Source organism: Pseudophryne corroboree, chromosome 4 (genome assembly GCF_028390025.1).
Source record: "Pseudophryne corroboree isolate aPseCor3 chromosome 4, aPseCor3.hap2, whole genome shotgun sequence".
NCBI classification, from domain to species: domain Eukaryota; kingdom Metazoa; phylum Chordata; class Amphibia; order Anura; family Myobatrachidae; genus Pseudophryne; species Pseudophryne corroboree.
In genome coordinates, this window is record NC_086447.1 from 321321617 (window position 1) to 321349098 (window position 27482).

At 45.5% G+C, this 27482-nt stretch overlaps 1 protein-coding gene across 6 annotated transcripts in view; it reads left to right on the top strand.

The window, feature by feature from the left end:
• The window catches only part of ATP11B (ATPase phospholipid transporting 11B (putative)), a 264318-nt gene that overhangs the window by 84291 nt on the left and 152545 nt on the right, over positions 1–27482 (top strand). For all 6 annotated transcript variants that reach the window (XM_063916334.1, XM_063916335.1, XM_063916336.1 and 3 more), the window contains exon 2: positions 1927–2043. In XM_063916334.1, the coding sequence (XP_063772404.1) occupies positions 1927–2043 (117 nt within the window). The remainder of the gene's footprint in view (positions 1–1926; positions 2044–27482) is intronic.

Here is a 27482-nt window from a genome sequence, read left to right on the forward strand (position 1 = left end):
CTGTCGATCTTCTTCCAGAAAGAACTGGCTTCAGTGCCTGAAGTTCAGACGTTTGTCAAAGGGGTACTGCATATACAGCCTCCTTTTGTGCCTCCAGTGGCACCTTGGGATCTCAATGTAGTTTTAGGGTTCCTAAAATCACATTGGTTTGAACCACTTGCCACAGTGGATTTGAAATATCTCACATGGAAAGTGGTAATGCTGTTGGCCCTGGCTTCAGCCAGGCGCGTATCAGAATTGGCGGCTTTATCCTATAAAAGCCCTTACCTGATATTTCATTCGGATAGGGCGGAATTGAGGACTCGTCCTCAATTTCTCCCTAAGGTGGTTTCAGCGTTTCACATGAATCAACCTATTGTGGTACCTGTGGCTACTAGGGACTTGGAGGACTCCAAGTTGCTGGACGTAGTCAGGGCCATGAAAATATGTTTCCAGGACGGCTGGAGTCAGAAAATCTGACTCGCTGTTTATACTGTATGCACCCAACAAGCTGGGTGCTCCTGCTTCTAAGCAGATGATTGCTCGTTGGATTTGTAGTACAATTCAACTTGCACATTCTGTGGCAGGCCTGCCACAGCCAAAATCTGTAAAAGCCCATTCCACAAGGAAGGTGGGCTCATCTTGGGCGGCTGCCCGAGGGGTCTCGGCTTTACAGCTTTGCCGAGCAGCTACTTGGTCAGGGGCAAACACGTTTGCTAAATTCTACAAATTTGATACCCTGGCTGAGGAGGACCTGGAGTTCTCTCATTCGGTGCTGCAGAGTCATCCGCACTCTCCCGCCCGTTTGGGAGCTTTGGTATAATCCCCATGGTCCTTACGGAGTTCCCAGCATCCACTAGGACGTCAGAGAAAATAAGAATTTACTTACCGATAATTCTATTTCTCATAGTCCGTAGTGGATGCTGGCGCCCATCCCAAGTGCGGATTGTCTGCAATACTTGTATATAGTTATTGTTACAAACAAATCGGGTTGTTTTATTGTTGGAAGCCATCTTTTCAGAGGCTCCTACGGTTATCATACTGTTAACTGGGTTCAGATCACGAGTTGTACGGTGTGATTGGTGTGGCTGGTATGAGTCTTACCCGGGATTCAAGATCCTTCCTTATTATGTACGCTCGTCCGGGCACAGTATCTTAACTGAGGCTTGGAGGAGGGTCATAGGGGGAGGAGCCAGTGCACACCAGCTAGTCTAAAGCTTTTACTTTTTGTGCCCAGTCTCCTGCGGAGCCGCTATTCCCCATGGTCCTTACGGAGTTCCCAGCATCCACTACGGACTATGAGAAATAGAATTATCGGTAAGTAAATTCTTATTTTGTCTCTTAAGCTTTGGGGCTAATCCAAATAGCTGTGATTTACCTGCGGATGTGAGTTAAGTATGGCTATATGCTACATTTCTGGTACTGCCAGATTTGCCATAATGTTGCGTACTAAAATCCATAGATCTGGACAACGATAGGAGAGTAAATTCCGATACCATTGCCGGCTTTCATGCACCGTGACGATGGCAGCATCCGCCTCTCATGTTGGCCTGAGTTAATTGGGACGTTCCCTTTGTGTCTCTGATTTAGCCGCATTGAGACTGGGGCATATGAGATGCCATGTATTGTGTCTGTATTTTCACCTCAATATATGTTTGCATCTATTTAAATAATGTACAATATCTTCGGACATAATTCAATTAAAAGTGATGGCTGCAAAGTGCTGCAGGAAAGGATGGAACGCTGGAATCTTGTGGCCACCAGCATCACACATTTTCCCTCACACTCCACTCCTTAGGTGTGCCCATGAAATGTGCGATGTATTAGAAGCCATACATCACCGTGAATATAATTGTCCCCTTACTGCCTACTGTTTTACTGCAGGCAGTACTTACTTGTTTTATTACTGAATGTATTTAACCGTGTCGTGTTATGTTTCTATTTTAGGGCTGCGATCCACCAAATCATAGTGAAACGCGGACAGTTTATGTGGCAAACAGGTTCCCTCAACATGGCCATTATGTTCCTCAAAAATTTGCAGACAACAGAATAATCTCATCTAAGGTAAGTGTGGCATTTGTTTTAAACAAAGGGTGATTATGTATACAGGTTGAGTATCCCTTATCCAAAATGCTTGGGACCAGCGGTATTTTGGATATCGGATTTTTCCGTATTTTGGAATAATTGCATACCATAATGAGATATCACGGTGATGGGACCTAAATCTAAGCACAGAATGCATTTATGTTTTATATGCACCTTATACACACAGCCTGAAGGTCATTTTAGCCAATATTTTTTATAACTTTGTGCATTAAACAAAGTGTGTCTACATTCACACAATTCATTTATGTTTCATATACACCTTATACACACAGCCTGAAGGTCATTTAATACAATATTTTTAATAACTGTGTGTATGAAACAAAGTTTGTGTACACTGAGCCATCAGAAAACAAAAGTTTCACTATCTCACTCTCGCTCAAAAAAGTCCGTATTTCGGAATATTTCGGATATTTGGATATGGGATACTCAACCTGTATACCTCGATTTCCACATAATATAGTTTTAAACTTTGTTTAAAAAAAAAAGAAACTTTTTTTGACTAGAGAAAAGAACATTTATGTTGGTCTATGTATCCTACTTGCATGTAGAAGCATGGACTAGATAGTTAGCATTGGTAGAGATTTTGTTAATCCCTGAGATTTAGTAAAACTCTACATAGCTTTAGATAGATGAGCGATGAGTCATTAGTGCGTAACTGCTCAATCCTCTATGTTAAGCATTTATTTTTAAGTCTGCTTATCGCAGAGGAGCTGCCTATATGCTTGTATACAAATGTTGCTGTTTGTTCCATAAATTCTACAGTTTTAAGCTTAAATGTTCATTCTCTTGCACCTATTTCTTGCCTGATCATAGTGGCTACATAAGCAAACTAAACGGAGAGTCATTTTAGGAAGACAAAACAAGTATATGGGCTCTTTTTTTTTGTGTGTGTTTTGAAGAGGGAATGTATCCGTTTTTTGCTATTCACAATGTGTTAGATATTCCATTGACATTTCAAGGACTGCTTTGGTATTTTATGTGACATCACTTAAATGTGGTGTCCACCTCTTACATCTTGAGAACAACAATTTGGCAGAATGGTAAGTGCCCCTGAACTTGTGTGTCCATGTTACAAGTCCCAAAGAACTAGCTAGATAATCAAAATAATGCTAATACAGCTTTTGCATAACTTGACAATGTAGCAAATCTGAAGTTTCAGCCTATCAGGTATTTAACAAAGCACACCTGATTTATAACCTGCCCCATTTGAACGTTCTCGCCAGACTGCTAAAAAGTAAATCATTCATACCATAAACAAACCGCAAAATCCGAGGGCAATAGAGTGGTTTAATTTAACCACCGGTATTGTAACAAAGTACCATTTTGGTGCTCCCATGTAGCATTGCCATAATAAGAAACCTAGAAATGAAATACGAATTTCTTTGGAGTATTTGCGCACTGAATGTCGTTTGTTCGGATGAGCAGCTGCACTTACTAGGTGACCAGCCTTCTTGGGACACACGATATTCTGTCCTAGCACTGCGCTCAATCCTGACTGTGTATATTAATGAACAAAATGTGTCTTAATCGTTACTAACGTTTGCTACAGTGACACATTAATCTAGATAATTCATATAAATGTGTTTGTTTTTGAAAATGACATGAACAGTAATGTCTGGCTTGGTTTACTTTCCTTTATCAATTGAATAATACATTTAATAACACTATGGTGTGATTATCTGTAATACTCTGGTACAATGCTGTAAATATATAAACCGTTTTGTAATGTCCAGCTAAGCACTATTGTGCAAATCCAAATATAACTATAAACTTCTTAAATTAAGGTGATTAGTCCCAATGTCGGATGGTGTCTCTGTATCACACTATAGTGCAAACCACACTATGGTGTGAGTATCTATAATACTCCGACACAATGTAGTAGAGATAAAAGCATTTTAGTACTGTCCAGCTAAGCACTTTTGTGTAAGTCCAAATAATTATCTCCTTAAATTAAGGTGATTGGTTCAGATGTCGGATAATGTCTCTGTATCAAGATCTCTACAATTTAATAACAGACTGCGGCGTCCTGCACTTCTGCACAATATGAGCGCTCTATTCGGAAGAAGACAATTCCATGTTACCAAATGGGATAGCTGGTGTGCGGTGTGCTGATCTTCACGGTGCCTGACTGCGGGTGTTTCTACAAGAAATGACTGGTGTCAGGGCTCCGGACTGTTCCACCCTCCTCTACCCCGGCTCTCAGTGGTGCGTCCGGGTTCAGACGCTCCCCCTGATGCCGGTCGGTCTAAGAGGCAGACCAATAACCAACTTCAGATCCACCAACACAAATAAAATGTACAATATCAAAGATAGGTTAAATTGTAACCGCAAAGGAGTTATCTACTTACTGGAGTGTAACTGCAAAAAAACAGTATGTAGGTAGGACTACACGTCCACTAAAGACCAGAGTTAGTGAACACATCCGCAATATCAAAAAGGGATTTGAGGATCACAATCTTTCAAAACATTTTAAATCTTTTCACAACAGCAACCCTAGCTCATTGAAGTTTGTAGGGATACAGGAAGTGCTCCCAACTGGAGAGGGGGAGACTTCACTGAAAAGATCAACACTGCAGAACTTAGATGGATATATGAATTAAAGATTTAATCCTCCCGCAGGAGGATTAAACCTCGACAATGAGGTAAAATCCATTATATGCAAGAAATAAAAGTAATAAGTACTATACATTGCTTCTCCAATCTACTTGAAATAAAATAAAAGAAACCAGTCTGAGGTAACCTTATATACAACAATAGATAAAATGCAAATACCTTCATGAATGACTGTATATTTCAGGATAATCATGTACAGGATATACATGTTAACACCAATACCATACAAGATGTACATTGTAGGATTTGAAAATAGCATATTAGTAAAACTCTTCACATACCCCCTATATGTTTCTACATGCAGAGATATATGTGACTGTACATCTAGGGATGTTTTTAGTAGGAAACTCTTCCTTTGCACCCATGTATACACTGATACATAGGTGACTGTTCTTATAGAGGCTTACAGTATATGCGCCCCGATCATGTATGTCAGTATCCACGCAGAGATACTAGAGGTACACAGTTAACCACTTGCCTGGCATGGTTGCATCAGATGCGACCATGCCTGCAAGTGCTCTATCTGACCTGGTCGCACAGGATGCGACCAATCAGAGAGTGTTAGCTGCGGCAGGGAAGATAAACTTCCCTCCGCTGCTGCTGTCAGAGGGACCGGGAGGTCCCTCTGCCTCCCTGCACTCTCCCCCTGTGTCTGCTGTGCTGCTGATCACTGCTGATCGGTCAGCACGGCAGGATCACCCCCCTCCAGCGGCTGCAGACAATGGCAGCCGCTGGGGAGAGTAAATCAAGCCACCCCCAGACACCCCCCTGTATACCTGCAGGCTGTCCCGGCTTTCAAAATGAAAGCCGCAATGTTCCCGATGTTCTGATGGTAGCTATGTTTCCGGTCGATGTTTCGATGTTGGGGGGGGAAGGGGATATTTAAAAAATAAAAAATATTATTATTTTTTTCCTTTTTTTTTATTTTTTTATTTTTTTTAACTAAAATCATTTGGGATAGGGTTAAAGTCATGTTCTTCACCTAATTCACTCATAAAAAAAACCCGACAATTTCGGAGTAGTTTTCGGCGAAATAAATAGTCAGTTAAGTGGTTAAGCAAGAAATTTTCCCTACATAGAGATTATATACATAGGTTGCAAGCGAAGTATGCGCTTTTTCGCACTATATATTCGAATAGGAAGACTAGAATCAGTACAACTGAGGAATATTTATTTAATCTACAAAATATAGCATTAAGAAATATACATATAGACTCAAATCTTAGCAAAACATGGACAGACTAAGGTTGAAGATCAGTATGGACCAATAACAAACAGTGAATTGGATCACATGATTGGAGGTGTGCACGCGTACAGCCTTGAAAAAGGAATGAATCATGGTCACAAGCATTCATTTCTCTCAGAGGGAAGGCCTCATAGAGGCTGAAACGCGTTGGAGGTAATTTGTTCAACACATTTGATCAAAAGAGCTGACTTCAACAGAGCGCTCAATACGGAAGGAACCGAAAGACCAGGTCATGTGACTGATGAATCCGGAAACCAGCGGCGTTACCCAGCAACCGCTACACGGAGGATAAGGGAGAGAAGCCGGTGACCAGACGCAGGGTACAGCGAGGAAGAAAGACAGGTGAGTCTCCGTAGGCGGCTGGAGCTTCACAGATGGCATCTCTGTAGAGCCACTACTGTGACTCACTTGCCCTAGACATTGTCTGCCTCTTAGACCGTCCGGCATCAGGGGGAGCGTCTGAACCTGGACGCACCACTGAGAGCCGGGGTAGAGGAGGGTGGAACAATCCGGAGCCCTGACACCAGTCATTTCTTGTAGAAACACCCGCAGTCAGACACCGTGAAGATCAACACACCGCACACCACCCAGCTATCCCATTTGGTAACCTGGAATTGTCTGTTTCCGAATAGAGCGCTCATACTGTGCAGAAGTGCAGGACGCCGCAGTCTGTTATTAAATTGTAGAGAACTTGATGCAGAGACATTATCCTACATTTGAACCAATCACCTTAATTTAAGGAGATAATTATTTGGACTTAAGGGGTCTGAGGATCTCATCTCGGTACCTAATGGCTGTCAGGCTACCTCTGGCGAGCACATGGAGGGCTGTGCGGCCCCCCAAAGAAATGCCACCCCACACCATTACTGACCCACTGCCAAACCGCACATGCTGGAGGATGTTGCAGGCAGCAGAACGTTCTCCTTGGTGTCTCCAGACTCTGTCACGTCTGTCACATGTGCTCAGTGAGAACCTGCTTTCATCTGTGAAGAGCACAGGGCGCCAGTGGCGAATTTGCCAATCTTGGTGTTCTTTGGCAAATGCCAAACGTTCTGCACGGTGTTGGGCTGTAAGCACAACCCCCACCTGTGGACATCGGGCACTCATACCACCCTCATGGAGTCTGTTCCTGATCGTTTGAGTAAACACATGCACATTTGTGGCTTGCTGGAGGTCATTTTGCAGGGCTCTGGCAGTGCTCCTCCTGTTCCTCCTTGCACAAAGGCGGAGGTAGCGGTCCTGCTGCTGGGTTGTTGCCCTCCTACGGCCTCCTCTATGTCTCCTGATGTACTGGCCTGTCTCCTGGTAGCGCCTCCATGCTCTGGACACTACGCTGACAGACACAGCAAACCTTCTTGCCACAGCTCGCATTGATGTGCCATCCTGGACGAGCTGCACTACCTGAGCCACTTGTTTGGGTTGTAGGGAGGTCATACAGGCACGTGGAGGCCACACACACTACTGAGCGTCATTTTGACTTGTTTTAAGGACATTACATCAAAGTTGTAGTGTAGTGTGTTTTTCCACTTTAATTTTGAGGGTGACTCCAAATCCAGACCTCCATGGGTTAATAAATTTGAATTCCATTGATCATTTTTGTGTGATTTTGTTGTCAGCACATTCAACTATGTAAAGAACAAAGTATTTAATAAGAATATTTCATTCATTCAGATCTAGGATGTGTTATTTTAGTGTTCCCTTTATTTTTTTGAGCAGTGTATTTACAGCAGTGTACCAGAGTATTACAGATAATCACACCATAGTGTTATTACATTTATTATTAAATTGATAAAGGAAAGTAAACCAAGCCAGACATTACCGTTCATGTCATTTTCAAAAACAAACACATTTATATGAATTATCTAGATTAATGTGTCACTGTAGTAACGTGTAGTAATGTGTCATCGTTAGTAACGATTAAGACACATTTATTCATTAATATACACATAGTCAGGATTGAGCGCAGTACTAGGACAGAATATAGAAATGAAATACGAATGAGACGTGAATTCAGAGTTTGGTGCATGTTTGTTAACACTTGCATCTGATGAAATGAATGAAAGCTGGAAAGGTGTGCTCTGTTACCATGAATATACCAGGATGATGACTGAAATCCTCACTGAATGTGCCTAAGGGGTTACCTAGTTAGTAATTACCCTGGCTGATGGATGCAATGTAGTAAAGTTAAGTAACTATATTGTGTACTTCATAAGTTCCCAAACCCCGTCTTCAAGACACCGTAATAGTCCAGGTTTTAAGGCTATCCAGGCATGAGCACAGATGACTTAATTTGTATCTCAATCAATTTGAAGTAACCATCTGTGCACATCCACATATATCCTTAAAACCTGGACTGTTAGGGTAACTTCAGGAGTAAGTTTGGGAACCACTGGTTTACATGACAAGCAGGGAAAAGTGTATTTTTTTCCCTGCATGATAATGCGCCTTCCTGTACAGTCCATCAGCATGTCTGTGAGCTGGACAGCAAAGATAACAAGAATCCAAGTAACCGAGTGGTGGTTAGAAATCGGGATTCTAACTAAGAGCCGGATTCAATTAGTTTTAGGATCAATTCCCCAAAGAGAAGGGAAAAAAGGAGGAGAAATCAGTTATGACTAGGGTGCACACTCCCCAAAATGCATTTAATTATTATACATGTTTAAAAGGTAATATTTTATTATATATTCATTACAATCCCTAATATTTTCTCAATAAATGGCTAGAATGCCAGAATAAGTCTCTATATATCTAAGAGTAACTTATTTAATGATATGAAATTGTCCTACATTTCTAATGAAGCGAAATATTAAAATGAGTAGAAAGTGTGACTAAGAATGAAAATAAAGTGAATAAAGATTAAAAACAATGCTGTGTCATATTTACTGTGTATCATAAATACTAAATAGTCCTCATATGCAGAAATACCTCCTAAATACTAATGAAATAATGTAACAATACTGTTATGAGGAGGGACCTATTGTATCAGACAGTGCTCTAGCCAGAGCAAAGCTTGTTACTGTTTGACACCTGATGTTGCCATTCACTGTATTGATGTACCTAGACTGTAATAAAGTATCTGAATTGTACACCAATGTGTCAAAATTCCTAAATAGGATGCTAGAACTATGCAATTAATGTGTAGTATGATTGTTCATCTCTATGTGAGCCTGTTTTACACGTGATTAGGATAACGTGTAATAATCTCTACATGCCTATTAATACATTTCGGAAATGCAGTCAATATTAAAGTGAATATACACTAATGATCTTAGACTATTTTAAATATGCAGCTTGATAAACAAGACAACAGGAGGTCAGAAATATATTAGCATTATTGCTATAGTAACGCTATGATGGTCAGTACACAATTATCTCTAAATGCTAACCGATAATCCCTGTTATTTATTGTTGCCATGCAAGTGCTTATATCAGGGTGTCGCACTATAATCTCCGGCGGCTGCAGCCGTCTATTCGTTAATGCGGTTCAATAGTCCTGTCAGTGATCATGCACCATCAATCATATTTTTGGGCTACACATTAAACATAACTGTTCACAGATTTTGGATTTAGCTGTAACCCTGTTACTGGTTATTACGGCTGCTATGCAGTAATAGAATGTGTCATACAGGCACTAATATCTAGGTGTCACAATATGTTCATAGGTGTTCGGTTTAGATGTAAGCCTATTACTGATTATTACAGCTGCTATACAATAATAGAGTGTCATACAGGCACTGATATCTAGGTGTCACAATATGGTCTACTGCGGCTTCAGACGTTATGGCTGTTAATACGATTTAATAATCCTTTCAATTATCACACAACCCAATCCTGTTCCTAGGCTACACATTAGTGTTCATAAGTCACAAAATTCACTATATCCCAGTTGTCGGTTGCTGCAGCTACTATAGAATAATTAAGTGTGCCATACAGGCACTGGTATTTAGATATTATAGTGTGATCTGCAGCGGCTCCAGCCGTCTGATCGTTACTGCGGTTTAATACTCCTGTCTATGATCACAGATCCCAATCACGTATCTAGGCTATGTATTATACATGTTCACGGCTCACAGATTTCACTCTGTCCCTATTGTTGGTTATTCATACTGTTGTAAAATAATATAGTGTTCCTTGCAGGCAATCACAGTATGATCCGTGGCGGCACTAGCCGCCTGACCGCTGGTATGCTTAGGTAACCCTGTCAACAGTCACATATCTCATTCGTATTATAATTATGCATTAAAGCAAAAGTTCTCATAGGTCACAAGTTTCACTGCACATGTAGATCTGACATGTACATGTACAATAGAACACAGGACACACAAGCTAATAGCCAGGGCAATTAATGTGTAGTATGATTGTTCATCTATATGTGAGCCTGACTAGTCATAACTGATTTCTCCTCCTTTTTCCCCTCTCTTTGGGGAATTGATCCTAAAGCTTCAATCCAAATCCGTTGGTAGCACCTCTAAATAACCTTTATGCTCTTCTGTGATTTACCAATTTATCGTAGATAGTGGCAGTCATATTTGAAAAGGTATCCCAATCTTATAATATGTTTGAATCATATATCTTGGTGCGTGTTACCCCCGAAACCTTGGTGAGAATAATATTCTCCCCATGGTTTGAAACTGTGGGATTCAGTTAGTTGCCATTAATAGTCGTGGGCTAATTGATCTACCAGGCCTATTCAGTTAGAGCCCGCAAACAGCCATAAGGCTGCACTTAACACAGATTTCTGTTCAGGCTTGAGGAAGGTTTGAACAGAAATCCGCATTAAGTGACCATGCCCAGGTGCCACAAACGCGTTAACCCATAGCTCTGTGTACTTACCCCAGATTCTATGCGATAACGTACGTTAACGGGTAATGTACTGCACAAGAAAAAGGGGATGTGATTGAGTAGCCTCGCGTGCAAAAGCCCGAGACTACCACCCTTTCCCTTGTGCCGTAAATTACCGCTGCTAGTTCAATCTGGCCCTTAGAATGTTAAGCCATTGTACAGCATCACTTAGCATTACAGGCAATATTAGTAACTCGTGTTTACATATAAAATACTGTGCAAAAGTTTTAGGCAGGTGTGGAAAAAAATGCTGCAAAGTAATAATGCTTTAAAAAATAGAATTGATAATTGTATATTTCTCTAACGTCCTAGAGGATGCTGGGGACTCCGTAAGGACCATGGGGAATAGACGGGCTCCGCAGGAGATAGGGCGCTTTAAGAAAGCTTTGGATTCTGGGTGTGCACTGGCTCCTCCCTCTGTCCCTCCTCCAGACCTCAGTTTTACACTGTGCCCAGAGGATGAAGGGCGCACTGCAGGGAGCTCTCTTGAGTTCTTTGCCACAGAAAGCATTTTTGTTTGGATTTTTACTTTTTTCACAGGGAGCACTGCTGGCAACAGGCTCCCTGCATCGAGGGACTGAGGAGAGAGGGGCAGACCTACTTAACTGATAGGATCTGCTTCCTCGGCTACTGGACACCATTAGCTTCAGAGGGGATGAACACAGGTTCGTCCTGGGCGTCCACCCCTGGAGCCACGCCGCCGTTCTCCTCACAGAGCCAGAAGAACAGAAGCAAGAAGACGTCTCAGGCGGCAGAAGCCTTCAGCTTCACAGAGGTAATGCACAGCACTGCAGCTGTGCGTCATTGCTCCACATCACCTCACACACTCCGGTCACTGTATGGGTGCAGGGCGCAGGGGGGGGGGGGGCGCCCTGGGCAGCAATAATAACACCTCTTAGATGACAAATAGGTATATACATGTACAGCTGGGCACTGTACATGTATATAATTGAGCCCCCGCCATTTTAAACGATTTTGAGCGGGACAGAAGCCCGCCGCCGAGGGGGCGGGGTTTCTCCCTTAGCACTCGCCAGCGCCATTTCTCTCTCCACAGAATGCTGAGAGGAAGCTCCCCGGACTCTCCCCTGCTTACACACGGTGAGGGGAGTTTAAAAAGAGAGGGGGGGGGGCACATAATTGGCGGATAAAGTATAATACAGCGCTGCTGGGGAAAAGCATTCTGTGTTGGTCTCCAGGTTGTTGCGCTGGGGTGTGTGCTGGCATACTCTCTCTCTGTCTCTCCAAAGGGCCTTTCCCTGGGTGTGTGCAGTGGGTCTGTACGTGTGTGTCGACATGTTTGATGAGGAAGGCTCGCTTAATGTGGAGGGGGAGTGCTTGAATGTCAGGTCGGCAACGCCGACACCGGACTGGGTGGATATGCTCAATGTCTTGAATGCAAATGTAAATCTCCTGCATAAAAGATTAGATAAGGCTGAAGCTAGGGATCAGTCAGGTAGCCAGTCCGTGCCTGTCCCTGTGGTGCCAGGACCTTCAGGGTCTCAAAAGCGCCCCATATCCCAGGTCGCTGACACAGATTCCGACACAGATACTGACTCTAGTGTCGACTATGAGGATGCATAATTGCAGCCGAAGGTGGCAAAAGGTATTAGGTACATGATTATTGCCATAAAAGAGGTTTTGCATATCACGGAGGAACCCCCTGTCCCTGACAAGAGGGTTCACATGTATAAAGGGAAAAAGCCTGAGGTCACGTTTCCGTCCTCATTTGAGCTAAGCGAATTATGCGAAAAGGCTTGGGAATCTCCGGATAGGAGACTCCATGTTCCCAAAAGGATTCTCATGGCGTATCCTTTTCCACAGAAGGATCGGATACGATGGGAATCTGCGCCTAAAGTAGACAAGGCGATGACACGCTTATCCAAGAAGGTGGCACTGCCTTCTCCGGATACTGCTTCCCTCAAGGATCCTGCTGATCGCAAGCAGGAAATTACCATGAAACACATTTACACACATTCAGGAACTATAGTTAGGCCGGCCATGGCGTCGGCCTGGGTTTGTAGTGCTGTCGTGGCATGGGCAGACTCCTTATCTACGGAGATGGACACCTTAGATAGGGATACCATTCTAATGACCATGGAGCATATCAGAGATGCTGCCTTGTATATGAGTGATGCTCAGAGAGACATTTGTTTACTAAGCTCTAGAACAAACGCTATGTCTATTTCTGCTAGGCGGCTCTTGTGGACCCGACAGTGGACGGGAGACGCCGACTCAAAGCGGCATATGGAGTCATTGCCTTACAAGGGGGAGGAGTTGTTTGGAGAAGGCCTCTCTGACCTAGTCTTTACTGCTACGGCCGGTAAATCGAATTTCTCTATCGTCCTAAGTGGATGCTGGGGTTCCTGAAAGGACCATGGGGAATAGCGGCTCCGCAGGAGACAGGGCACAAAAAAGTAAAGCTTTACTAGGTCAGGTGGTGTGCACTGGCTCCTCCCCCTATGACCCTCCTCCAGACTCCAGTTAGATTTTGTGCCCGAACGAGAAGGGTGCAATCTAGGTGGCTCTCCTAAAGAGCTGCTTAGAGAAAGTTTAGTTTAGGTTTTTTTCTTTACAGTGAGTCCTGCTGGCAACAGGATCACTGCAACGTGGGACTTAGGGGGAAAGTAGTAAACTCACCTGCATGCAGAGTGGATTTGCTGCTTGGCTACTGGACACCATTAGCTCCAGAGGGATCGAACACAGGCCCAGCCGTGGAGTCCGGTCCCGGAGCCGCGCCGCCGACCCCCTTGCAGATGCTGAAGCGTGAAGAGGTCCGGAAACCGGCGGCTGAAGACTCCTCAGTCTTCATAAGGTAGCGCACAGCACTGCAGCTGTGCGCCATTTTCCTCTCAGCACACTTCACTGGGCAGTCACTGAGGGTGCAGAGCGCTGGGGGGGGGCGCTCTGAGAGGCAAATATAAACCTTATACAAGGCTAAAAATACCTCACATATAGCCCATAGGGGCTATATGGAGATATTTAACCCCTGCCTGACTGGAAAAATAGCGGGAGAAGAACCCGCCGAAAAAGGGGCGGGGCCTATCTCCTCAGCACACGGCGCCATTTTCTGTCACAGCTCCGCTGGTCAGAACGGCTCCCAGGTCTCTCCCCTGCACTGCACTACAGAAACAGGGTAAAACAGAGAGGGGGGGCACATTAATGGCTATATATATATATATTAAAGCAGCTATAAGGGAGCACTTAATATAAGGATATCCCTTGTATATATAGCGCTTTGTGGTGTGTGCTGGCAGACTCTCCCTCTGTCTCCCCAAAAGGGCTAGTGGGTCCTGTCTTCATTAGAGCATTCCCTGTGAGTTTGCGGTGTGTGTCGGTACGTGGTGTCGACATGTATGAGGACGATATTGGTGTGGAGGCGGAGCAATTGCCAAATATGCAGATGTCACCCCCCAGGGGGTCGACACCAGAATGGATGCCTTTATTTGTGGAATTACGTGATGGTTTATCTTCCCTTAAACAGTCAGTTGAGGACATGAGGCGGCCGGACAATCAATTAATGCCTGTCCAGGCGCCTCAAACACCGTCAGGGGCTGTAAAACGCCCTTTGCCTCAGTCGGTCGACACAGACCCAGACACGGGCACTGATTCCAGTGACGACGGTAGAAATTCAAACGTATTTTCCAGTAGGGCCACACGTTATATGATTTTGGCAATGAAGGAGACGTTACATTTAGCTGATACTACAGATACCGTAAAACAGGGTATTATGTATGGTGTGAAAAAACTACAAACAGTTTTTCCTGAATCAGAAGAATTAAATGACGTGTGTGATGAAGCGTGGGTTGCTCCTGATAAAAAGTTGATAATTTCAAAAAAGTTATTGGCATTATACCCTTTCCCGCCAGAGGTTAGGGCGCGCTGGGAAACACCCCCTAAGGTGGACAAGGCGCTCACACGCTTATCCAAACAAGTGGCGTTACCCTCTCCTGAGACGGCCGCACTTAAGGATCCATCAGATAGAAAGATGGAAGTTATTCAAAAGAATATATACACACATGCAGGTGTTATACTACGACCAGCTATAGCAACTGCCTGGATGTGCAGTGCTGGAGTAGTTTGGTCAGAATCCCTGATTGAAAATATTGATACCCTAGATAGGGACAATGTTTTACTGTCGTTAGAACAAATAAAGGATGCATTTATCTATATGCGTGATGCACAGAGGGATATTTGCACACTGGCATCTCGGGTGAGTGCTATGTCCATTTCAGCCAGAAGAGCCTTATGGACACGACAGTGGACAGGCGATGCGGATTCAAAACGTCACATGGAGGTTTTGCCGTATAAAGGGGAGGAGTTATTTGGAGTTGGTCTATCAGACTTGGTGGCCACGGCTACTGCCGGGAAATCCACTTTTTTACCTCAAGTCACTCCCCAACAGAGAAAGGCACCGACCTTTCAACCGCAGCCTTTTCGCTCCTACAAAAATAAGAGAGCAAAGGGCTTGTCGTACCTGCCACGAGGCAGAGGAAGAGGGAAGAGACACCAACAGGCAGCTCCTTCCCAGGAACAGAAGCCCTCCCCGGCTCCTGCAAAAACCTCAGCATGACGCTGGGGCCTCTCAAGCGGACTCGGGGACAGTGGGGGGCCGTCTCAAAAATTACAGCGCGCAGTGGGCTCACTCGCAGGTAGACCCCTGGATCCTGCAGATAATATCTCAGGGGTACAGGTTGGAATTAGAGACGGATCCTCCTCATCGTTTCCTGAAGTCTGCCTTACCAACCGTCTCTTCCGAAAGGGAGAGGGTGTTGGAAGCCATTCACAAGCTGTACGCTCAGCAGGTGATAGTCAAAGTACCCCTATTACAACAAGGAAAGGGGTATTATTCCACTCTATTTGTGGTACCGAAGCCGGATGGCTCGGTAAGGCCTATTCTAAATCTGAAGTCCTTGAACCTCTACATAAAAAAGTTCAAGTTCAAGATGGAGTCACTCAGAGCAGTGATAGCGAACCTGGAAGAAGGGGACTTTATGGTATCCTTGGACATCAAGGATGCGTATCTACACGTTCCGATTTACCCCGCACACCAGGGGTACCTCAGGTTCATTGTTCAAAACTGTCACTATCAGTTTCAGACGCTGCCGTTCGGATTGTCCACGGCGCCTCGGGTCTTTACCAAGGTAATGGCCGAGATGATGATTCTTCTTCGAAGAAAAGGCGTATTAGTTATCCCATACTTGGACGATCTCCTAATAAGGGCAAGGTCCAGAGAACAGCTGGAGACAGCTTTAGCACTATCTCAAGAGGTGCTAAGACAACACGGGTGGATTCTGAATATTCCAAAATCCCATTTAATCCCGACAACTCGTCTGCTGTTCCTAGGAATGATTCTGGACACGGTTCAGAAAAAGGTTTTCCTTCCAGAGGAAAAAGCCAAGGAGTTATCCGATCTGGTCAGGAACCTCCTAAAACCAGGGAAAGTGTCAGTACATCAATGCACAAGAGTCCTGGGAAAAATGGTGGCTTCTTACGAAGCAATTCCATTCGGCAGATTCCATGCAAGAATATTCCAAAGGGATCTGTTGGACAAATGGTCAGGGTCGCATCTGCAGATGCACCTGCGAATAACCCTGTCACCAAAGACAAGGGTGTCACTTCTGTGGTGGTTGCAGAAGGCTCACCTATTAGAAGGCCGCAGATTCGGCATTCAGGATTGGATCCTGGTGACCACGGACGCCAGCCTGAGAGGCTGGGGAGCAGTCACACAAGGAAGAAACTTCCAGGGAGTATGGACGAGTCTGGAAAAGTCTCTTCACATAAACATTCTGGAACTAAGAGCAATCTACAATGCTCTAAGCCAGGCGGAACTTCTCCTGCAAGGAAAGCCGGTGTTGATTCAGTCGGACAACATCACGGCGGTCGCCCATGTAAACAGGCAGGGCGGCACAAGAAGCAGGAGTGCAATGGCAGAAGCTGCCAAGATTCTTCGCTGGGCGGAGAATCACGTGATAGCACTGTCAGCAGTGTTCATCCCGGGCGTGGACAACTGGGAAGCAGACTTCCTCAGCAGACACGATCTTCATCCGGGAGAGTGGGGTCTACATCCAGAAGTCTTCAACATGTTAATAGACCGTTGGGAAAGACCAATTGTAGACATGATGGCGTCTCGCCTCAACAAGAAACTGGACAAATATTGCGCCAGGTCAAGAGATCCACAGGCAATAGCTGTGGACGCACTGGTAACTCCTTGGGTGTACCAGTCAGTGTATGTGTTTCCTCCTCTGCCGCTCATACCAAAGGTATTGAAGATCATACGGCAAAGAAGAGTAAGAACAATACTAGTGGTTCCGGATTGGCCGAGAAGGACTTGGTATCCGGAACTTCAAGAGATGCTCACGGACGAACCGTGGCCTCTACCTCTGAGAAGGGACCTGCTACAGCAGGGTCCCTGTCTTTTTCAAGACTTACCGCGGCTGCGTTTGACGGCATGGCGGTTGAACGCCAGATCCTAAAAGGGAAAGGCATTCCAGAAGAAGTCATTCCTACCTTGATTAAGGCACGGAAGGAAGTCACCGTGAAACATTATCACCGCATTTGGCGAAAATATGTAGCGTGGTGCGAGGATCGGAGGGTTCCGACGGAGGAATTCCAACTGGGTCGTTTCCTACATTTCCTGCAATCAGGATTATCTATGGGTCTCAAATTGGGATCCATTAAGGTTCAAATTTCGGCCCTGTCAATATTCTTCCAAAAAGAATTGGCCTCTGTCCCTGAGGTCCAGACTTTTGTCAAGGGAGTACTGCATATACAGCCTCCTGTGGTGCCTCCGGTGGCACCGTGGGATCTAAATGTAGTTTTAGATTTCCTCAAATCCCATTGGTTTGAACCATTGAAAAAGGTGGATTTGAAATATCTCACATTGAAAGTGACTATGTTACTAGCCCTGGCCTCTGCCAGGAGAGTATCTGAATTGGCGGCTTTATCTTATAAAAGTCCTTATCTAATCTTCCATTCGGATAGGGCAGAACTGCGGACTCGTCCGCATTTTCTCCCTAAAGTGGTATCAGCATTTCATCTGAACCAACCTATTGTGGTGCCTGCGGCCACTAGCGACTTGGAGGACTCCAAGTTGTTGGACGTTGTCAGAGCCTTAAAAATATACATTGCAAGGACGGCTGGAGTCAGAAAATCTGACTCGCTGTTTATATTGTATGCACCCAACAAGTTGGGCGCACCTGCTTCTAAGCAGTCGATTGCTCGTTGGATTTGTAACACAATTCAACTTGCACATTCTGTGGCAGGCCTGCCACAGCCTAAAACTGTAAAAGCCCACTCCACAAGGAAGGTGGGCTCATCTTGGGCGGCTGCCCGAGGGGTCTCGGCATTACAACTCTGCCGAGCAGCTACGTGGTCGGGGGAGAACACGTTTGTAAAATTTTACAAATTTGATACCCTGGCAAAGGAGGACCTGGAGTTCTCTCATTCGGTGCTGCAGAGTCATCCGCACTCTCCCGCCCGTTTGGGAGCTTTGGTATAATCCCCATGGTCCTTTCAGGAACCCCAGCATCCACTTAGGACGATAGAGAAAATAAGAATTTACTTACCGATAATTCTATTTCTCGGAGTCCGTAGTGGATGCTGGGCGCCCATCCCAAGTGCGGATTATCTGCAATACTTGTACATAGTATTGTTAACTAATTCGGGTTATTGTTAAGGAGCCATCTTTAAGAGGCCCTTTCTGTTGTCATACTGTTAACTGGGTTTAGATCACAAGTTGTACGGTGTGATTGGTGTGGCTGGTATGAGTCTTACCCGGGATTCAAAATGCCTCCCTTATTGTGTATGCTCGTCCGGGCACAGTACCTAACTGGAGTCTGGAGGAGGGTCATAGGGGGAGGAGCCAGTGCACACCACCTGACCTAGTAAAGCTTTACTTTTTTGTGCCCTGTCTCCTGCGGAGCCGCTATTCCCCATGGTCCTTTCAGGAACCCCAGCATCCACTACGGACTCCGAGAAATAGAATTATCGGTAAGTAAATTCTTATTTTTTGACCTTATGTTCCCCCGCAGCATTCTAAGAAGGTACCACATTATCAAATGCAGTCCTTTCGTTTCAATAAAAACAAGAAGGTACGAGGATCGTCCTTCGTTGCCAGAGGGAAAAAACTCAAGGGAAAAAAGCTGCACTCCGCTAGTTCCCAAGAGCAGAAGTCCTCCCATACTTCTGCAAAGTCCACAGCATGACGCTGGGGCTTTTCCGGGGGGGTCAGATCAAGTGGGGGCACGTCTTCGTCTTTTCAGCCACGTCTGGGTTCAATCACAGGTGGATCCCTGGGCAATAGAGATTGTTTCCCAGGGATACAGACTGGAATTCGAAGACATGCCCCCTCGCCGGTTTTTCAAATCGGCTCTGCCGGCTTCCCCGTCAAAGTGGGAGCTAGTGTTAGCGGCAATTCACAAATTGTACATTCAACAGGTGATAATCAAGGTTCCTCATCTCCAGCAAGGAAAGGGTTATTATTCATCCCTGTTTGTGGTACCGAAACCGGACGGTTCGGTCAGACCCATTCTAAATCTAAAATCCCTGAACCTGTACTTGAAGAGGTTCAAGTTCAAAATGGAATCGCTCAGAATGGTTATCGCCAGCCTGGAGGGAGGGGATTGGATGGTGTCCCTGGACATAAAGGATGCGTACCTTCATGTTCCGATTTCCCCCCTCACCAGGCGTTTCTGAGATTTGCAGTACAGGATTGTCACTACCAATTTCAGACGTTGCCGTTTGGTCTTTCCACGGCCCCGAGAATTTTCACCAAGGTAATGGCGGAAATGATGGTGCTCCTGCGCAAGCAGGGAGTCACAATTATCCCGTACTTGGACGATCTCCTTATAAAGGCGAGATCTCGGGAGAAGTTGCTGGACAGCGTGTCTCTGTCTGTGAAGACGTTGCAGATGCACGGCTGGATTCTCAATTTACCGAAATCCCAGCTAGTACCTGCAACGCGTCTGACCTTTTTGGGCCTGATTCTAGACACAGACCAAAAAAGAGTGTTTCTTCCGGTGGAGAAGGCTCAGGAGCTCATAGCCCTGGTCAGGAACCTTTTAAAGCCAAAAAAGGTTTCGGTGCATCATTGCACAAAGGTTCTGGGGAAGATGGTGGCTTCATACGAGGCCATCCCCTTCGGCAGGTTCCATGCGAGGACTTTCCAATTGGGCCTATTGGACAGATGGTCCGGGTCCCATCTACATTTGCAGAAACGGATCACCCTGTCTCCCAGGGCCAGGGTATCTCTCCTGTGGTGGCTGCACAGTGCTCACCTCCTAGAGGGTCGCAGGTTCGTCATTCAGGACTGGATCCTGGTGACCACGGACGCGAGCCTCCGAGGTTGGGGGGCTGTCGCACTGGGAAGAAATTTCCAAGGTCTCTGGTCAAGCCTAGAGACTTGTCTCCACATCAATGTCCTGGAGTTAAGGGCTATTTACAACGCCCTACGCCAGGCGGAGGAATGGCTTCAGAACAAACCGGTTCTGATTCAGTCGGACAATATCACGGCAGTGGCTCATGTAAACTGCCAAGCCGGCACAAGAAGCAGAGTGGCCATGGCAGAGGTGACCAGGATTCTGCGCTGGGCGGATGGCCATGTAAGCGCACTATCAGCAGTGTTCATCCCGGGGGTGGACAACTGGGAGGCGGACTTCCTCAGCAGGCACGACCTGCATCCGGGAGAGTGGGGACTTCATCAAGAAGTCTTCACACAGATCGTAGATCGGTGGGGACTGCCTCAAATAGACATGATGGCGTCCCGTCTCAACAAAAAGCTAAAGAGGTATTGTGCCAGGTCAAGAGACCCTCAGGCGGTAGCGGTAGACGCTCTGGTGTCAGATCTTCCTCCTCTTCCTCTCATACCCAAGGTGTTGAGATTAATAAGACTAAGAAGGGTCAGAACAATTCTCATTGTTCCAGATTGGCCAAGGAGGACTTGGTATCCGGATCTGCAAGAGTTGCTCACAGAAGATCCGTGGCCTCTTCCTCTAAGGCAGGACCTGTTACAACAAGGTCCCTGTCTGTTCCAAGACTTACCGCGGCTGTGTTTGACGGCATGGCGGTTGAACGCCGGATCCTAGCGGAAATAGGTATTCCGGATGAGGTCATTCCTACGCTAATAAAGGCTAGGAAGGACGTGACGTCTAAACATTATCACCGAATATGGCGAAAATATGTTTCTTGGTGTGAGGCCAGGAATGCTCCTACGGAAGAATTCCATCTAGGCCGTTTTCTTCACTTCCTACAAACTGGAGTGAATTTGGGCCTAAAATTAGGCTCCATTAAAGTTCAGATTTCGGCCTTATCCATTTTCTTTCAAAGAGAATTGGCTTCTCTTCCTGAAGTACAGACTTTTGCGAAGGGAGTGCTGCATATTCAGCCTCCCTTTGTACCTCCGGTGGCGCGTTGGGATCTTAACGTGGTATTAAGTTTCCTCAAGTCACCTTGGTTTGAACCACACAAAACAGTGGAGTTGAAATACCTCACTTGGAAAGTGGTCATGTGGTTGGCCTTAGCTTCTGCAAGGAGTGTTTCGGAATTAGCGGCTTTCATATAAAAGCCCATACCTGATTTTTCACGTGGATAGGGCAGAGTTGAGGACTCGTCCTCAATTTCTGCCCAAGGTGGTCTCATCTTTTCATATGAACCAACCTATTGTCGTGCCTGTGGCTACACGGGACTTGGAGGACTCCGAGTCCCTGGATGTGGTCAGGGCTTTGAAGATTTACGTGACCAGATAAGCTAGGATCAGGAAGACTGAAGCTCTGTTTGTTCTGTATGCGGCCAACAAGGTTGGCGCTCCTGCTTCAAAGCAGACAATTGCTCGCTGGACCTGTAACACGATTCAGCAGGCGCATTCTACGGCAGGATTGCCGATGCCTAAATCGGTTAAGGCCCATTCCACTAGGAAGGTGGGCTCTTCTTGGGCGGCTGCCCGAGGGGTCTCTGCACTACAACTGTGCCGAGCTGCTACTTGGTCGGGGTCAAACACCTTTGCAAAGTTCTATAAGTTTTATACCCTGGCTGAGGAGGACCTCCTGTTTGCTCAATCGGTGCTGCAGAGTCATCCGCACTCTCCCGCCCGTTTGGGAGCTTTGGTATAATCCCCATGGTCCTTACGGAGTCCCCAGCATCCTCTAGGACGTTAGAGAAAATAGGATTTTACTTACCGGTAAATCTATTTCTCGTAGTCCGTAGAGGATGCTGGGCGCCCGTCCCAAGTGCGGACTTCTTCTGCAAGAATTGTATATAGTTATTGCTTACATAAGGGTTATGTTGTAGTCGGTCGGTCTTGAACCGAGGCTGTTACTTGTTCATACTGTTAACTGGGTAGTTTATCACAAGTTATACGGTGTGATTGGTGTGGCTGGTATGAATCTCGCCCTTAGTTTACATAAATCCTTTCCTCGTACTGTTCATATCCTCTGGGCACAGTTTCTCTAACTGAGGTCTGGAGGAGGGGCATAGAGGGAGGAGCCAGTGCACACCCAGAATCCAAAGCTTTCTTAAAGTGCTCTATCTCCTGCGGAGCCCTTCTATTCCCCATGGTCCTTACGGAGTCCCCAGCATCCTCTACGGACTACGAGAAATAGATTTACAGGTAAGTAAAATCCTATTTTATATGGTCCCAATTACAGAGTACATATGTACATAGTCAAAACAGGAAAACAGCAACTTATAGTTGACTACAATATAGGACAAGTACAGGGTAAATAAACATAACTACATCAGCAGATGACACTGGAATAAGTATCAGGTCATCAGCAGATGACACTGGAATAATTATCAGGTGGCAGAAGACTGCTGGATTTGGTGCAGTTGAAGATTATTAAAGTAAGAAAAAGGATAAGCACATGGGGGAAGAGGGCCCTACTCGGGAGAGCTTACATTCTAAAGGGGAGGGGTAGACAGATAGGGGCGACACAGACGGGGTACATAGAGAGCATGAAACAGAGGGTTAGGATGAGATTTGGCTGGATTTTGTGAAGAAATGGGTCTTGAGAGCCCGTTTGAAGTTTTGTAGAGAGGTGGAGAGTCTAAGGGGGAGAGGTAGGGAATTCCAGAGAAATGGAGCAGCACGTGAAAAATCCTGAAGGTAGGAGTGGGAGGAAGTAATCAGTAGGCAGGAGAGTCGGCGTGCATTAGCAGAGCAAAGAGGACTGGGGGGAGTGTAAAGGGAGATAAGGTCAGAGATGTAGATGGAAGACGAGTGGGTGAGGGCTTTGTAAGTGAGTGTGAGAAGCTTGAAATGGATTCTGAAAGGGAAGGGGAGCCAGTGAAGGTCTTGTAAGAGAGGAGAGGTGGACGTAGTGCGTTTGGTGAGGAAAATGAGCCGGGAAGCAGCATTGGGGATAGATTGGAGTGGAGAAAGGTATTTGTCAGGAATACCAGTCAGAAGGAGATTACAGTAGTCCAGTCTGGAGATGACCAGTGAGTGCATAAGAGTCTTAGTAGCATCCTGGGTCAGAATGGGTCTGATCCTGGAAACAGTTTTTAGATGAAAACGGCAATTTTGCGAGAGATGCTGAATGTGTGGTTTGATGGAGAGGGAGGAGTCGAGGATTACTCCAAGACAGTGCACTTGGGGGCTAGAGGAGATAGTAGTGCCAGCAATAGATAATGAGATTGTAGGAGGTGAGGTTATGCTGGAGGTAGGGAAGATGATCAGCTCTGTCTTAGACATGTTAGGTTTAAGAAAGTGATGGGACATCCAGTGAGAGATAGCAGAGAGACAGTTGGAGATGTGAGTGAGGAGAGGTCTGCAGAGGAAATATAGATTTGAGTGTCATCAGCATAGAGATGATATTGTAAACCACTAATGAGTTTACCTAGTAAGGACGTATAGAGAGAAAAGAAGAGGACCAAGGTTAGAACCTTGGGGTACACATACAGTTAGTGGAAGGGAGGGGGAGGTGGATTCATGAGAGGAGACAGAGAATGAAGGGTCAGAGAGGTAGGAAGACAGCCAAGAGAGGGCAGTATCACGCAGCCCACTGGAGTGAAGGATTTGCAGTAGGAGAGGGTGGTCCACAGTGTCAAAAACAGCAGAGAGATCAAGAAGAATAAGTAGAGAGTAGTGTCCCTTAGATTTGGCAGCATCATTGCATACTTTTATAAGGGCAGTTTCAGTGAAGTGGAAAGGACGGAAGCCAGACTGGAATGGGTCAAGCAGTGAGTGTGAAGAAAGATAGGAAGTGAGGCGGTTGTAGACCATACACTCAAGGAGTTTGGAGGCAAAAGGGAGGAGAGAGATGGGTCGGTAGTTGGAGAGAGTGTTTGGATCAAGGGTAGGTTTTTTAAGAATAGGAGAAATGAGTGCATGCTTGAAGGCAGAGGGGACAGTGCCTGATGAGAGGGAGAGATTGAGAAGGTGGAAAAGATGGGAACAGGCAGAAGGAGAAAGGTAGTGGAGGAGGTGGCAGGGGATAGGGTCAAGTGGGGAGATGTTGAGGGGACAGGAACGAATGAGGGCCATGACTTCCTCACTAGATGCGTCTGAGAAAGATGTCAGAGTTGGTGAGAGGGACGGGGAGGGGTCGTAAGGGATAGGAGGAGGCTGGTTGCTGATGGTCTGGTGTTATGAGATGTCCTGACGTATGGAGTCAGTTTTGGATGTGAAGTAAGTGGCAAAGTCAAGAGCAGAGAGTGAGGAAGGGAGACGAGGTGGAGGTGGGCAGAGGAGTGAGTTGAGAGTGGCAAAGAGGCGCCAGGGGTTGGAAGAGTGGGAAGAGATGAGGTTCTTGAAGTATGACTGTTTAGCAAGAGAGAGGGCAGCACTGAAGAATGAGAGCATAAGTTTGAAATGGAGGAAGTCTGCCTTAAAGTGTGATTTCGTCCAGTGTCGCTCAGCAGTAGGTGAGAATTTTTGCAGATATCTGGTGCATTTGGCGTGCCAAGGTTGACGTGTTAAGTTGCGAGGGTGAATAGTGGTTGGTGGAGCAACAGAGTTAAGAGCAGAAGTAAGGGATGCATTGTATATGGAAGTGGCTTCTTCAGAGCATGAGAGAGAGAATAGGAGAGAGAGGTAAGTCAAACAAGGAGGAAAGGAACTAGGGGCCAAATGTAATATAGTGCGAGTTTCAGAAAGTGAGAGATTTGGTAAGGTTTTTCTGTTTTTTTTAAGTCGCTATAATTTACACTACAAAACCAGGTAGATTTTGCTGTGTAAATGATTTCCACTTTGAAAAAACTGCAAAACCTTACCAAATCTTTCACTTTTTGAAACTCTCACTATTATTTTTGGCCCGTGGTGTCAATAGCCTCAATGTTACGCTTAGTGATGGTATCCTTAGGAGGTAGAGATGGGGAAGCAGTGAAAGATAGGTTAAAGGAGAGCAGGTGGTGGTCAGAGAGGGGAAATGGGGAGTTGGAAAAATCAGAAATATCACAACGGTGAGTGAAGACCAGATCCAGTGATCTCCCATTCACATGGGAGGGTGAGGAGGTCCACTGGGAGAGACCAAGTGAAGAGGTGAGGTTAAGGAGTTTAGAGGCAGGGGATTGTGTGGGAATATCGATAGGGATATAGAAATCACCTAGGATAATGGAGGGAATGTCAAGTGAGGAAGCCAGGAAGCAAAGTTGTCGATGAATTTGGAAGCAGTGCCATATGAGTCTGATAATATTACTGTGGTTTCTTTCGCTGTGCGTCTGAATACGGTTAAAACTTTTATAAAGTAATGCAGTAATATGTTTCTCCTACATACCTGAAATGTATCGGTAGTTGATTATGTGCTCACATTGCTTATTATACTAATGTATAGCCTGTGACTGATTGCTAGTGTGATTGCTGACTTTACTATAATTCTGTCAGTTTTTTTTCTATCTATTCCGATCCTCAATGCTGGTCAATAGCAGGGTAGGGTCGGATTGTATATCACTTTAACGAGTCTTAAAGTGATTACAGTCACAAAATGTTTAGTACACTGTGTAAGTGTTGATTATTTATAATGTCTAAGATCGGCAAAGGTGAGGAAGATACACTCACAGCAACACCAACACTCATATCATGTTTGTCTTTCAAAGCTGGGTTACCCTCTCAGGATCTGGTTCAGGATGGTTTGTGTGCAAATTGTTTTAGCTTTCACCAAGGTCTCTTCAATAGTACAAGACAGATACAGGTGCAAGTTGATCCCCCTTGGGCTATGTTTTGTACAAACATTATCCAGTGTAGCTGAGCGGATAATTCCAACTTCTGTACCAGGAATAGGTTACACGATTAACCCTTACATACAGCTTCCCACCTGCGGTTTATTTCTTCAGTCAGGGGTAATCATTCCAGTTCCTCCTGCACAACGAGGGCATAGTTTTTACTCCAACCTGTTTCTGGTTCAGAAGCCAAATAGGTCATTCCGGCCAATACTCAATCTCAAGGTGCTGTACAAGTACATTTGGGTACCTCTGTTTCATATGGAGACTTTACGTTCCATAATTTTGGCCATTGAGCCAGGAGGTTATATGGTATCCCTGGATATCCAGGATGCTGACCTACATGTTCCTATAGCACTGTCCCATCAGTGCTATCTCAGGTTCGCTATCCTCCAACAGCACTTTCAGTTCCAGGCCCTACCTTTTGGGTTAGCCGCAGCCCCCAGAGTATTTTTACCAAAATTATGTTGGTAATGGCAGCTTATCTATGCCAGCAGGGGATAAGAATTTTTCCAAACCTCAACGATCTCTTAATCCTTGCACAATCTCAGGAATTGCTCCTGTGTCATCTGCAACAGACAATAATGTGCCTGCAGAAGCACGGATGGCTCATAAATTGGGCGAAATGGTCTCTGGTTCCGTCACAGCGGATGACTCACTTGGGGGCTGTACTGGATTCAAGCCTTCAAAGAGTATTTTTACCTCTGAACAAGATATCCAAAGTTCAGTCAAGGATTCAGGAGCTGCTACACAGTCAAAGGGTATCCATTCAAAAAGCAATGCATGTGATGGGATTGATGGTGTCAACATTCAACATGGTGGAGTATGCTCAGTTCTACTCGAGGCCTCTGCAGTATCTGATCCTTGCCAAATGGAATGGGTTTCATCAGATGATAAAACGCAGACTATGGTGGAAGTAAGGAGGTCGTTAGCCTGGTGGGTACTGACATCCCATCTGGACATGGAGACCCTTTTGGATATCAGACTGGGAAATTCTGACAACGGATACCAGTCTTCAGGGCTTGGGTGCAGTGTCAGGAAGGTTTTGTTTCCAGGGGCAATGGATCAAGGAAGAAGTTTCCTGCCAATAAATATATTGGAACTTCGGGCCATATACATGGCAATAATTCAGGCAAAGGACATCCTTCGGGGAAAACCAGTTAAGATCCGCTCGGACAATGCGACGGCAGTTGCTTACCTCAACCATCGGGGAGGAACTCGCAGCAAAAAGCTATAGAGCAGGTAAGTAACACACTAAACTGGGCAGAACTTCATCATCCAGCTTTGTCTGCAGTGTTCGTTCCGGGAGTCCTAAACTGGGAAGCGGATTTTCTCAGTTGACGCGCCATTCAGGCAAATGGGCTCTTCACACAGAGGTTTTCCAGATTCTAGTAGACAGTAATAGATATAGATCTCATGGTGTCCCATCAGAACAGCAAAGTTATCGCATATGGATCAAGAACACAGGATCCCAGAGCTATCTTGGTGGATGCCCTGTCGGTGAGATGGGACTTTCATCTGGCCTATGTGTTTCCTCCAATCACCT